Genomic DNA, 14,893 nt, shown 5'->3' on the forward strand with positions numbered 1-14,893 from the left:
AAAATGTTTGGTCACCTGACCTCGACTGCCCAATCAGCTGCTTTCTGCTGAGTCTGAGCTACTCAAATCTTGATTGACTTGATTGCACAGACCAATTGCCAAACCTGCCAGCATCTCCCGAGTCACAGCCTCAAAGCTCCACTCCTTCGCTGGCCCACTCACGCACTGGCCGCTTTCCACTGGCCAGTTCCTTCACCTCAATCTCTCTAATCACCTCCGGTTCATTACACAATACCCAATCCAGTACAGCCGATCCCCTAGTGAGCTCAACGACCAAGCCGTGCCACTCTGAGGGATCTACCTCACTTCTACTGGGAACTGTGGAGGGTACGGGGGCTGGCCTTATCCGGGCAGGGTGCTCTGGCTGCTGGGGGGTCTGCTCCCGTTCCTGGAACGGTGGGCGTCGGGAGGGTGCAGGGAAGTGGAGGGGTTCCAGCTGCACTGCCACCCAATGTGGTCGTCGGACCCAGGCCTCGGGAGACCATGCGGGAGAGGGCCCCGCACGTGAGCCGCCTCGCGGGGTTTCCCACCGTGCCGTTCCGCAGTGCTGCGCTCCATGGCACTGTATGGGCTGCTCCTGCACACCTTCCAGTTGCTCGCTTTCGTCGGCCGACCAGACTCGCCTTGGCGGTCCATGTTACCATCCAGCAGCAGAGGAGGTCCCTTTACGCAGGGATGCTTCCCCTGTACATTAGGGACCTGGGGTGGAAGGTGTTGCATCCGGCAGTCCTGTACAACAGGGTCACCGACACCCTGCCCAGCTGTCCATTCTGTGGGCGGGAGGAGTCGGTGTACCACGCGTACACGAATATGAGAGATTGCAGCCACTCTTTCAGTTCCTCAGAGAGCTGCTGCTGCGATTCTGGCTGCACTTCAGTCCCGCACTCCTCGTCTATCGGCACCCAGTTCGGAAGAGGGCGTGGTAAGAGGGGGATCTCCTGGTGGGCTTGGTCCAGGGCCTGGCTGCCATTCACGAGTCCAGGCAGCGGAAGGTGGATGGTGCTGCCTGGGCCGACTGCCTGCCCCTTTTCCGAGGGTATGTCAGTGCCCGGCTGTCCTTGGAGACGGGGCACGTGGTCACAGTGGGCACATTGGGGGATTTCCGTGAGCAGTACCCCTGCAGGGTATAGACTGTTTCATAGACGGTAGTAACCATAGAGTAATTTGAGTATACTTACTGTCTTGTAAATATTGAATGTCTGTACCTTGTGTTGTAAATAAACTTCTATAGTTTTGTCAAAAAAAGAGTTGAGGATATTCATCAGTTTGAATCTTTAGAACAGAGGATTGTGGGAATCAAGTAGGAAAATGGAGGCCAAATGTTGAATTGGTTTTGGGACACCAGTGCATGCTTAGGGCTATAGGTTCTATTCCTTCTTTAATGTCTGAGCTAAGTGATGCAGAGTGGCATTCAATCTGCAGGAATGAGTTACTGTTGGCAGAGAACTGAACACCACTATCACAAAGGCTGAACAGAGGCAGAAGGTACAAAATATAAATGAGGAGAGTTCAACTTTCAAATGGAATGCTACATTCTATACAGCAATTTTAGTGTATAAACAACATAATCGAATGGACTTGTTGAGATGCTTTCAATAATATATCCACTTGACAGATCAAGGAAGAAGATGAAGCAGGAAAATAAACAATAGGAATGCTGCAAATTCAAATAGAGTCTAAGCCTTTAAACTCAGGGCTTATATTTATTGCTATGTGCTCTCCAATATTACAAACAGCATCAGTAGTGTACACTAGAGTAAAACAGAAATCTACATTATTGTACAAAAAAAAGCAAAATTGAACAATTAATTCATTTTAGTTTCCTTTATGGCTTGAAGGATATTCTTACATTCTATGCAAATGTCTGAGGGCCCAGGAGTTGTCATTTTACAAAGCACTAATTTCATTCATCTTCACTAGCCTTGTAGATTGACAGCAGCAATTCCTCAAAGGCACTAGGTTGACTGAAGTATCTGATTTACTGGCAAGGGGTTCCTGGTAGCAGGCAGTTGAGGGCTCCACACACAAAATGCTGGAGGGACTCAGGAACTGAGACCCTTCATCTCCACCCAAAATGTCAACTTCCCCCAGATGCTGCCTGACCTCCTGAGTCTTTCCAGCATTTTGTGTGTGTTGCTTTGGTTTCCAGCATCCGCAGGATCTCCCGTGTTAGTGAAGGGCTCCGTTCAGGCTGACTGCCTGGCAATTTTCTGGGGGGTATGAGAGTGCCCGGGTAACCCTGGAGAAAGAACATGTAGTCCAATGGAGGCGTTTAGGAACCGCTGTATTTACTGCCATTGTCACTAGAGTTTTGATGTAGTGTTGTAATAATGTAGAAGTTGCAATAAATGTATTTTGTTTCATGGTCTTCCACTATGTGCCTCCAGTTACATCCTAACTATACCATTTTGATTATGAAATGGAATACTAGGCCCAATTTCAAACTGGTTCAGCCATTCTCTCTTTCCCCATTATGGGCACCACAGTAGTGTAGCGGTTAGTGCGGTGCTATGATGGCTTGGGGTCAGAGTACAGAGTTCAATCCCAGCATTCTCTGTAAGAGGTTTGTACATCCTCCCGATAGAATGCGTGGGCTTCCTCCCACAGTCCAAGGATGTACTGGTTCGTAGGTTAATTGTTCTGTGATTAGGCTAGGGTTAAATCAGTGGGTTGCTGGCTGCATGCTTTGAAAGTTTGGAAGGGCAGATTCTGTGCTGTATTCTACAAATAAAATATTAGCTACACACCATTTTTAAAGTTTGATCAATGCTTGTCAGTTGGTCAATCGGAATGTCCAAACTTTACTGTATAAGGCACACTAACAGCATTTTTTTCTGTGAGATTAAATCACTATATTTGCATTGGATTTTACATTATATCCTGTGCAAATTGATTAGGACTCGGAGTTGGTAGAGAGGGGCCTTGTTGGTTTTTAATGGCGGGGGGAGATGACAGCTGGTGTAGTTGCTGCTTCTGTCAACACACATGTAAGAATGTTTTAGTCGGATGGCCAAATTTCTCAAGCATGAACGCACACTAGTGTACGACTGAACGGATCAGAACACTTTGTTTTACAGATATAGTCACTGTTGCTATCAGCAAACGGGACAGTTGACGAAGAGCCAGTTCAGATGATAGAGGCAGCTGAAGCCCAGAAATGAAGAACAATGTATTGTATGCTCAACATTCCTAACAGGATGTTTGATTGATGTATTTGAATCTTACTCATGAAATGTGTAACAAGAACAGAATATTCTGGGAAGGCACAGCATATTGAAGGAATAGCATATCGCTGGCATTCAGATTGGAATGAAAACCTGCACCACTTATTTCCAGTGGGCTTTATATAACCAGCTTCGTTCTTCGCAGCTTTGTAGACCGTGGGTACTGGTAAATACATGTATTAAGTTAACCTGATAATGGGACCACCAATAATTCTTACCCATCTATTTCACTCTTTATTCCTGACTGTATTTGGACAGTTTTGAATATCAAGAATACACCAATATTTAGACATAGTTATGTAACATTGGTAAACACTGAATAGGGCAAACTAATTTTGCCCTAAACCCTAATGTTAACTTTTGCAAATACAGTACAATATTTACAGAGCAGCTGAAAATAACTAAAATTATATCCATTCCACTGACAAATGTGGCTGACCAGACTGCAGAACATTTTCTTATAAATGCATCTCCAAAACTTTAATGATATCATTTCTTCGAAAGCCTGGCTTTGATTTTTTAAATGTCAGCTGAAATGCAACATGATTTCATAATTATTTGCAAAGATAACAACTGTCAGACCTGGTAGTTTCCTTCACATTTGAAAGATCTTTCGTGCCTTTGTTATCCCAAATAAACTGAAGGTTGCTCAAACAGTTGAAAAGGTTAAAGTGCCAGCACTTCACAAACCTCTCAGTTTAAGTTCACTGAAGTTGCCCAAAATCCTTTTTAATTATTTATGTATCATGATATGTACAATTTGAAGAATGGTAATTCACTTTCTCCCGGGAATGTCTGATGCACGAAGGAAGCACCCTTCATGTATTTACCACAGGAGTCTGTAACGTGGTATGGCTGTCCGTAGTCATTGTTCCACTGTACGACGCTTGGGTCACGGTGGAGCTGTTCGTGGAATGACGAGGTTTGCTCTGGAGTGAATGCAGTGAAGCTACAAACCTGGAAGGCCTGCTGTCAAGAGAAGCGGGGCTTGTTTGAGAGAAAACAGCAGCTTTTGTTTTGCCACGAGCTGTGCTTATTGCACTGGGCTGTGTGTTCCTTGCTTTGACTGGCTTGTTGCTGTGTGGGACTCTGCTCCTGAGGGTGGTGTCCATCTGTTGTGTTGGTGCCATCTCTACATTGGTTCTGTGGTCTGCACCAGCCACCAGGTCCTCTAATTCAGCAGTGCCAGTGAAGAAAGGGGGAGCCAGGGTACTGCTGCGCTTGCTACACGATTCACAACAGAGTTTATTGTAGCCTGGGATGGAGCAATACCGAGCAAGCACTTCCATTTGGCAGAATATGGACTTGTCTTTCAGACAGGGCTCATCTACAAAATCAATAAAATTTACTGTCATTAATAGAAACAGCAGAGCGAGAGAAAGATAATCCTAGATTGTATTCTTTTTAACATTTCGGAGAGAGCTAGGAGGGATCTGGGAGGGGTAGATGAGGGAAGAAGGGAATGAGGGGAAAGATGGAGTTGGAGGAAGAAGTGAGGATGAAGCTCTAGTTGGGCGGGGGAGAGAATATGGGAACTAAAGATGAGAAGGAAGCTGTTTTTGTTGAAAGTCATACAGCCTCAGGAAATTATGTGCTAGTTAAAGTCTTTTTGTAGTGCATATATAATTTACAAGATTCATGCGTTGTTGAGGAACGTCTTTAATTTCTGATCTTTTAGAGGATCCTACATCCTCATACCTTACGAATGTCTATCATCATAGCTACATACCAACACAGGGAGGAGGGCTGCAGACCTTCGTCGCTTCTGGCTTCTCCCCATCACACAGATTACTTGGACGACATGTGACTTGTCTTTGCTCAATTCCTTCACCACATGTGACAGAACACTACATAAAAATAAAAACAGAAAGAAATCGGGCACACGTTTTTGATGGAGCACTTTCCCAAGATCGTACAGTGACAATATGGTTCCCATGTCACAATGCAGTCAGTCTGTTACATTCCAACCTGCCAGTGATATTTTGTGTGACAAATCTGCACTCACCTATATAACAGTGACAGCTCCATATCAAACAATGCTAAACAGGGACCGTCAATACTGCATCCAAATGACAAATAAGTAGCCATACATAGTATTGTTGGTAGACCCTCAGAAGGAGACGAGAGGGCATATGGGAGCAAGATATACCAGCTAGTTGAGTGGTGCTGCAGCAACAACCTTGCATTCAATGTCAGTAAGACCAAAGAACTGATTGTGGACTTCAGAAAGGGCAAGCTGAGGGAACACACACCAATCCTTATAGAGGGGTCAGAAGCAGAGAAAATGAGCAGTTTCAAGTTCCCTAGGTGTCAGTATCTCTGAGGATCTAACCTGGTTCCAACATATCGATGCAGCTGTGGAGAGCATTCTGACAGGCTGCATCACCATCTGGTATGGTGGGGGTGGTGGGAGGAGGCCGCTGCACAGGATTAAAAGAACACCGGCACATCGACTGAGTTGGGGATGCTGGCGTAGACGTGAACGTAAAACAGCAAACCGAAGAAATCTTGACAAGGAGACAGGATTTACAGGGACTATCTTGAAACTAGAAACTACAAACTTTTGTAGAACTTGGAACTTAAAACTAATGGTTCTAATCAGACAAGAGAACGAAGTCTCACCAGAGAATAGACCAACAAACTGGCAACCTGTGATAGTGATGCCATCGTACCTCTTTCACAGTCTCTGATGCAAACCAGGTGTACTGTATTAACCAGGTGTACTGTATTAACCAGGTGTATTGTATTAACCAGGTGTACTGTATTAACCAGGTGTATTGTATTAACCAGGTGTACTGTATTAACCAGGTGTATTGTATTAACCAGGTGTACTGTATTAACCAGCTGTATTGTAGAGGGTGAAAAAAGCCTTGCAGAGGGTGGTTAGGGGAGCAGAGAAGGTTATTGGTGTCTCCCTACCTCTGTCCAAGACCTCTTTCAGAGTCGATGCCTCCAGAAGACACGATACATCATTAAAGACCCCTCACACCCTCTCCATGAACTGTTTGTTCTTCTGCCATCAGGCAAGTGTTACAGGAGCATCAAAACTAAAACCACAAGGCTACTAAACAGCTTCCTCCCACAGGCAGTCAGACTGCTAAATAGCTGCTCCACCTGACTCTGCCTCGGACACATTTAACTTGCACTGGACACTTATAACTTGATTTTAACTGGCTGTTGTGTTTTACTATTTATTGTTACCTTTATTATTTAGTGTTACGTTTGTTATGTTATGATTGCACTGCTCCTGGAAAACACTGTCTCATTCTGCCCTGCAGAGCTGATGTACGGTTAGAATGACAATAAAGTTTTTTGAATTTTTTTTTGAATCTTAAGTAAACTAGCAGCAATTGGAAATCTCATGACTGAAATTATAGCATATTCAGGGAGAACAGAGTGTTAAAGGGGAACAGCCAAACGGAAACATGACAGTATCCCTCCCTCAACGGGAGCCTCCAGGCGCTCCCCCAGGCTTGTCTGGATGGTCCTGATGGAAATCCTGAATGAGAGAAGGGTTCAGGATGAAGGAGCGGGGAATCCAGGAACGTTCTTCCGGGCTGTACCCCTCCCAGTCGACCAGGTACTGGAGACCCCTGCCCCGATGGCGGACATCCAATAAGTGCCGGACGGTGTATGCCGGATTGTCATCGATGATCCGGGGGGATGGAGGGGTTTCAGTCGGAGGGCACAAGGGACTGACAGAAACTGGTTTTAACTGGGAGATGTGAAATATAGAATGGATCTGCATAGACGTAGGTAGTTTGAGCCGGATTGCCGTGGGGTTGATAATGCTCTCAGCCTCGAAAGGTCCCAGGAAGCGGGGGTGGGGCGGCGCAAGCTTCTTGGGCTGGTTCTTGAGAAGAATGTCTCTAGACGAGAGCCACACCATCTGCCCAGGTCGATACTCAGAAGCAGGGGTACGATGGCGGTCAGCAATTTTCTGGTTACGGTTGGCTGAGCGAAGCAGGGCTGTGCGTGTGTCTTCCCAGATTTTTCGGCACCTGTGTATTTGGGCCTGGACTGACAGCAACGCAATCTCTTCTTCCTGGGCGGGAAACAGCGGGGTTGATAACCCAGAGAGCATTCAAAAGGAGATCTTCCGGTCGCGGTGCTGACCAGAGAGTTGTGGGCGTATTCTACCCATGCGAGCCGGTTGCTCCAGGTAGACGGGTTGTTGGCTGTTATACAACGTAACGCCGCCTCCAACTCCTGGTTGACTCGTTCCATTTGCCCGTTTGTCTGTGGGTGAAAACCGGACGATAGGCTAACTGAGGCACCAAGGGCTCGAGAAAAAGATCTCCAAACTTGCAAAATGAATTGAGGTCCCCGGTCGGAGACAATACTTGAAGGAATTCCGTGAAGTCGGAAAACGTGGGTGACGAGAAGGTCTGCAGTCTCTTGCGCAGAAGGGAGTTTAGGGAGGGCTACAAAATGCACCGACTTGGAGAAATGGCCCACGACAGTGAGTACGGCAGTGTTTCCACGTGAAGGGGGTAGACTGGTGACGAAATCCAGAGTGATGTGTGACCAGGGACGACCAGGGACAGGCAGGGGATGAAGCAATCCCGCAGGTGGCCGATGGGAGGTTTTCCACGGGCGCAGACGGAACATGCAGAGACATTGGAACGGGTGTGAGCGTCCATAGAGGGCCACCAGAAGGGTCAGAGACCAATCGATCCCGGATGGCAGGCAAAACGAGAAGTGCGCCCGCACTGGAGAACCTGCGATCGAACAGAATCAGGCACAAAGAGGCGATTGGGGGGTCCATTGCCTGGGTCAGGTTGAGTCCATTGGGCCTCTTTGACTATGGACTCGATCTCCCAGTTGAAGGCAGCCACCACACAGGATGGTGGAAGGATGGCCTTGGGGTTGGGATGGTCCTCCTCGGAAACATATTGGCGGGAGGGAGCATCGGGCTTCCCGTTCTTGGATCCCCGGATAAAAGGTGAGGGTAAACCTGAATCAGCCAAAAAATAATGCCCAATGGGCCTGGTGGAAATTCAGGCGTTTGGCGGTCTGGATATATTCAAGGTTCTTCTGGTCTGTCCAGACGATGAACGGGTGTTCCGCCCCCTCCAACCAGTGTCTCCATTCTTCCAACGCCAGTTTGACCGCCAGTAGCTCCCGGTTCCCCACGTCATAATTTCATTCAGTGGGAGACAGTCGGCGAGAGAAGGCGGCACAGGGATGTAGTTCCCGATCCGGGCCCGAACGTCGGGACAGTACCGCTCCCACCCCGGAGTTGGAGGCGTCAACCTCCACAATGAATTGACAGGAGGGGTCCGGTTGAATCAGAACGGGAGCAGACGTGAAACGCCTCTTTAGTTCCGCGAATGCTGAGTCCACCTCGGAGTTCCAAAGGAAAGGTGTGGCGGGTGAGGTAAGTCGGGTCAGAGGAGCCGTCACCTGACTGAAGTTTCTGATGAACCGGCGACAGAAGTTCGCAAACCCCAGGAACCGTTGGAGTTGCTTGCGGTCCGTGGGTTTGGGCCACTCCATCACAGCCCGGATCTTCTCGCTGTCCGCTCTCGATGATATAACCTAGGAAGCTGACCGAGGGGACGTGGAATTCGCACTTCTCTGCCTTTATGAATAACTTATTCTCCCCCAGTCTCTGCAGGACTTGACGGACATGAAGAACGTGTTGCTGGGGTGTGCTGGAAAAGATTAGGATGTCATCCAGATAGACAAACACAAAGCGGTTAATAAAGTCTCTTAGTACATCGTTAATCAAGGCTTGAAAGACTGCAGGGGCATTGGTGAGGCCAAAGGCATGACCAAGTACTCGAAGTGGCCTAAAGGGGTATTGAATGCCGTCGTCCACTCATCCCCCTCCCTTATTCGGACCAGATGGTAGGCGCTTTGTAGGTCCAACTTCGAGAAGATGGTGACTCCGTGAAGTGGTTCAAACACAGAACTTATCAGAGGCAGTGGGTACTTGTTCTTTATGGTTATATGATTTAGGCCTCGGTAGTTGATGCAGGGACATAGGGAACCATCCTTCTTCCCCACAAAGAACCCCGCGCCCACCGGGGAGGATGAGGGTCGGATGATACCCACCGCGAGAGATTCACTGATGTAACCCCCCATTGCTTCCCCCTCTGGCTGGGACAAGTTATACAGCTGACTGGTGGGCAGAGGAGCTCCGGGGAGAAGGTCAATAGCACAATCGTACGGTCGGTCTGGAGGCAGAGAAAGGGCCTGTTGCTTACTAAACACTTGTCCCAGGTCGTGGTACTCTGCTGGAACCCTGGTCAAGTCAGAGGGTTCAATGGCAGATGAGGTCGTGCTGGTTTTTACAGGGGAAAGGGCCAACTGTAGACAAGTGGCGTGACAAAACGGACTCCAGCTGGCTATCCTCCCGCTGGACCAATCAATGCAAGGGTTATGGTGGCATAACCAGGGGTACCCAAGAACTATAGGGGCTTGAGGGGAGGAAATTAAGTTAAATTGTACCTGTTCCCGATGGTTCCTAGATGGAACCAAAGACAGTGGTGGGGTACAGTGAGAGACTCAGGCCAGAAGTCTTCCGTCCAGTGCCCGGGCTACCAGAGGGGTAGTCAACGGCTCCCGAGGAATTCCGGCCTGGGAAGCTATATCTTCATCCAACAGATTCCCCTCAGCACCGGAGTCCATCAAGGCAGACAAAGACAGGGACTGTTGGCTGTAGCTTACAGTGGCTTGGATTTGCATCCGGGATTGGGGGACAGAAGGGAATGTGGTCTGACTCACCAGGGTCCCCCTTTCTACTGGTGAGCCCTCCCTTTTGGCCGGAGGGAACAGGTAGCATGAAAATAGCCAGACTGACAGCAATAGAAACAATCCCCTGCTCTTAATCTCCGGAGTCGCTCTGATGGAGATAGACGGCTCCGTCCCAGCTGCACTGGTTCCTCTCCCGGGTGGTGGAAACGGCCAGGCCGGGCCGGATGCTATTCTAGGAGTGGGAGGAGGAGAGGGGTTAGGGCTAGGAGTAGATGGTAAAGCATACCGTGGGGTGGCCAAAGGACGACCGGTTCTCTCCCTCTGTCGATCTCAGAGTCCGTTGTTCAGCCTGGTGGCGAGGGAGATCAATGAATCCAGGCTGTTAGTGTCATCCCTAGCTGCCAACTCGTCCTTTACCTTGTCGCAGAGGCCTTGCCGGAATACCTGCTGGAGTGCCTCATCATTCCAGCCCACGTCGGCTGCTAGCGTCCGGAACTCCACGGAGTATTCTGCAACACTACGTGAGCCTTGATAGAGGGTGAGTAGCCACTTAGTGGCATCTTTACCGCAGACGGGATGGTCAAAAATCTTCCTTATTTCTGAGATGAAGGTGGGGAAGGAAGAGCAGGTCTCTGGCTGATTATTTCAGATCACGGTGGCCCACGCTAAGGCATTTCCTCGTAACAACCCCATAATGTAAGCTATTTTAGTCCTGTCCGTGGCGTACGTGGATGGCTGCTGCTCGAACACCAGGGAGCATTGTATCAGAAAAGCCCGGCACTTCCCCAGATCTCCGGCGCAGGGTTCTGGTTCAGGGACGCGCGGCTCCCTTGGCCGACGTGTTGTTGACGCCTCGGGCATCACCACCACACACTGTCCGGGCTGGTCAGACGGAGTTCCCGGAGTCGACGGGGTAAGATGGGTGTTTACTCAGTCGACCTGTTCACTGACCTTTCTTACGTCTACTGACAGGCAACGGAAGTTTTCCATGACTTCCCGGAGCAGCTGGTCGTGCAAGCCCAGTAGGGAGCCCTGGCTGGCGAGGGCTTGTTGCAGAGGATTCGTGTCTGCTGGGTTCATGTTGGCCAGTTCGTTCTGTTGCACGGGGCGACTGAGGAGAACCCAAATGCAGGACACCGGCACGTCGACTGAGTTGGGGATGCTGGCATAGACGTGGACGTAGAACAACAAATCCGAGGAATCTTGACAAGGAGACGGGATTTACAGGGACTATCTTGAAACTAGAGCTGAACTTGGAACTTAGAACTAATGGTTCTAATCGGACAAGAGAACAAAGTAACACATGAGAATAGATCAACAAACTGGCGACCTGTGGTAGTGACGCCATTGTGCCTCTTTCAGTCTCTGATGCAAACCAGGTGTACCGTAATTAAGTAAACTAGCAGCAATTGGAAATCTAATGACTGAAATTAGGGCATAATCAGGGAGAAAGGAGCGTTAAAGGGGAACAGCCAAACGGAACCATGACAAAATCAGGTGTTCTCAAATTTTTGTTCCCGTTGTAATTTTTACCTGTATGATTTCCTGATAAGCTGGGGAAAACTCAAAGCTGAGCCATGTTGCACTAGTACTTTTTAGTTAACAATTTCACTCACTTGTGGCATTGCTTTGAAAAGGATGGCTCACGACATGCAGTAAGGCTGTGTGTTTCATAGTTATGGAAGCTGACCCTCACTGACCTCTGACCAAGGGCCTATCTTCCATTGTGCAGGGCAGGGCTTCCGATTGCAGGCACGACGAGTCTCTGGCCGTTCACCAGCGCAGTATTTACTGTGGACTGAACGGTTCTTTCCATCAACCATCAGCTGCACGCAGCGGACAGTGCGGATCTGGTAACCGGAGCCGCCACAGGATTTAGTACAGTGTTCCCATTCCTCTGCTCGCCACCTGGACAAGATGAATTTTATTAGCAGAGATCCATGGCATCATCTGTGGATTGAATACCTTTCATTAAACAAAGACACTAACCACACATTACTCAGATTACTGAGAGCTTTCAATCTGAAATAACCTGAAAGAAGTGAAGACACAAGAGACAAGGAACACACAAACCACTGGAAGATCTCAATGGTTCAGGCAGTATCTATGGACAGAAATGGACTATTGATGTTTGGAATCAAGAACATTGTGGACAACGTTTGTTGCTTCAAATGTCCAGCACCTCAAGTCTCTCGAGTCTCCATTCTGCTGTCTTTTGAGGTATGCCTACCTTGACGCCATGCCACTGTCTTCAACAGGAGTTCTGTGAGACCTTCTCAATTTGCCACTAGCCCCCCAAGATCTCTCTTGCTTTCTGCTCTCTGACCAGGGGTCTTGATGAGAGGTCTCAACCCAAAATGTTGATCATCAATTTCAACAGAACATAGAACATAGAATAGTACAGCACAGTACAGGCCCTTCGGCCCACAATGTTGTGCTGACCCTTAAACCCTGCCTCCCATATAACCCCCCATCTTAATTTCCGCCATATACCTGTCTAGTAGTCTCTTAAATTTCACTAGTGTATCTGCCTCCACCACTGACTCAGGTAGTGTATTCCACGCACCAACCACTCTCAGAGTGAAAAACCTTCCTCTAATATCCCCCTTGAACTTCCCACCCCTTACCTTAAAGCCATGTCCTCTTGTATTGAGCAGTGGTGCCCTGGGGAAGAGGTGCTGGCTGTCCACTCTATCTATTCCTCTTAATATCTTGTATACCTCTATCATGTCTCCTCTCGTCCTCCTTCTATCCAGAGAGTAAAGCCCTAGCTCCCTTAATCTCTGATCATAACGCATACTCTCTAAACCAGGCAGCATCCTGGTAAATCTCCCCTTTCCAGTGCTTCCACATCCTTCCTATAGTGAGGCGACCAGAACTGGACACAGTACTCCAAGTGTGGCCTAACCAGAGTCTTATAGAGCTGCATCATTACATCGCGACTCTTAAACTCTATCCCTCGACTTATGAAAGCTAACACTCCATAAGCTTTCTTAACTACCCTATCCACCTGTGAGGCAACTTTCAGGGAACTGTAGACATGTACCCCGAGATCCCTCTGCTCCTCCACACTACCAAGTATCCTGCCATTTACTTTGTACTTTGCCTTGGAGTTTGTCCTTCCAAAGTGTAGCACCTTACATTTTTCTGGGTTGAACTCCATCTGCCACTTCTCAGCCCACTTCTGTATCCTATCAATGTCTCTCTGCAATCTTCGACAATCCTCTACACTATCCACAACACCACCAACCTTTGTGTCGTCTGCAAACTTGCCAACCCACCCTTCTACCCCCCACATCCAGGTCGTTAATAAAAATCATGAAAAGTAGAGGTCCCAGAACCGATCCTTGTGGGACACCACTAGTCACAACCCTCCAATCCAAATGTTCTCCCTCCACCATGACCCTCTGCTTTCTGCAGGCAAGCCAATTCTGAATCCACCTGGCCAAACTTCCCTGGATCCCATGACTTCTGACTTTCTGAATAAGCCTACCGTGTGGAACCTTGTCAAATGCCTTACTAAAATACATGTAGATCCACTGCACTACCCTCATCTATATGCCTGGTCACCTCCTTAAAGAACTCTGTCAGGCTTGTTAGACACGATCTGCCCTTCACAAAGCCATGCTGACTGTTCCCTGATCAGACCATGATTCTCTAAATGCCCATAGATCCTATCTCCAAGAATCTTTTCCAACAGCTTTTCCACCACAGACGTAAGGCTCACTCGTCTATAATTACCCGGACTATCCCTACTACCTTTTTTGAACAAGGGAACAACATTCGCCTTCCTCCAATCCTCTGGTACCATTCCTGTGGACAACGAGGACATAAAGATCCTAGCCAGAGGCTCAGCAATCTCTTCCCTTGCCTCGTGGAGCAGCCTGGGGAATATTCCGTCAGGCCCCGGGGACTTATCTGTCCTAATGTATTTGAACAACTCCCAACACCTCCTCTCCGTTAATATCAACATACCCCAGAACATCAACCTCACTCATATTGTCCTCACCATCATCCAGTTCCCTCTCATTGCTGAATACCGAATTTCACTCCACAGTTACTGCTTCGTCCTCTGAATTCCTCTGCATTGCTCCATATTTGAAAGAAATGACTGGATTGTTTGCAATACTTCACATACTGGTTTATAAATGTATTAGCTACATATTCATAAAGAAGCTTGTTTAACTTTAAATGTGCAACACAAGTCAAGGTTGAAGTGTTCTTGTTCTTTTAAGTACACAACCCAGGCACAGGAGATACTTTATGTTGATACAGATTAAATGCTATGGACCCAAACACACTGCATTCTTTTCTGACTGCACTGCTGCAAGTGTTTTAAGTACTAAACTTCACACTATCTACATTCTACTCACACACACCTTTTATAAGGACTGCACACTTTTGTAAGTGTTGCACTTGGATGAAGAGCAGAAGATGTGGGCGCCACCTTAGCAAAGTGGTTAGTACGACTCTGTAACAGTCCGTCAGAGTTCAATTCCAACAGTGGTTGTATGTCAACCACCCAACCACCCCACCCCAGTGGAAAACATGTTCCCCCCCCACCCCCAGGTATTCTGGTTTCTTCGCACTGTCCAAAGACACAACGGTTAGTAGGTTAATTGGTTCCATGATTAGCTGGGGTTAAATTGAGGGATGCTAGGGTGTCACAGCTTCAAGGGTCGGAAGTCAGATTCCGCGCTGTATCTCAAAATAAAAATTAATTAAATAAGCATCACGTCTTCCAGAACCATAATCTGTTATAGAGTCCAAGAGAAAATTGTCATGAAGCCAACAAATATTTCTAATTTTCTGTAAGTAACTGCGGGTTAAGCAAAAGTATCAATTTGTTTAAAATTGTTCCATTAGGTGAGTGGAATAAGGCTGTTAGGGATTATTGAGTACTTAATGGAATTATGTGAATATGCCAGATGGTAATTCAAATGAGAACCAGTCTTCTGTTCTCAATT

General features: G+C 47.7%; 1 protein-coding gene across 4 annotated transcripts in view; it reads right to left on the bottom strand.

Moving 5' to 3' along the window:
- Positions 1 to 1,695: 1,695 nt before the first annotated feature.
- adamts3 (ADAM metallopeptidase with thrombospondin type 1 motif, 3) overlaps positions 1,696 to 14,893 on the bottom strand; it is a 382,283-nt gene continuing 369,085 nt past the window's right edge. For all 4 annotated transcript variants that reach the window (XM_063069111.1, XM_063069113.1, XM_063069112.1 and 1 more), the window contains 3 exons: positions 11,627 to 11,834; positions 4,954 to 5,071; positions 1,696 to 4,551 (listed from right to left, as the gene is read on the bottom strand). In XM_063069111.1, coding sequence (XP_062925181.1) covers positions 4,043 to 4,551; positions 4,954 to 5,071; positions 11,627 to 11,834 — 835 coding nt within the window. In that variant the 3' untranslated portion in view covers positions 1,696 to 4,042. The remainder of the gene's footprint in view (positions 4,552 to 4,953; positions 5,072 to 11,626; positions 11,835 to 14,893) is intronic.

The sequence above is a fragment of the Mobula hypostoma genome, chromosome 16 (genome assembly GCF_963921235.1).
Source record: "Mobula hypostoma chromosome 16, sMobHyp1.1, whole genome shotgun sequence".
Taxonomy (NCBI): domain Eukaryota; kingdom Metazoa; phylum Chordata; class Chondrichthyes; order Myliobatiformes; family Myliobatidae; genus Mobula; species Mobula hypostoma.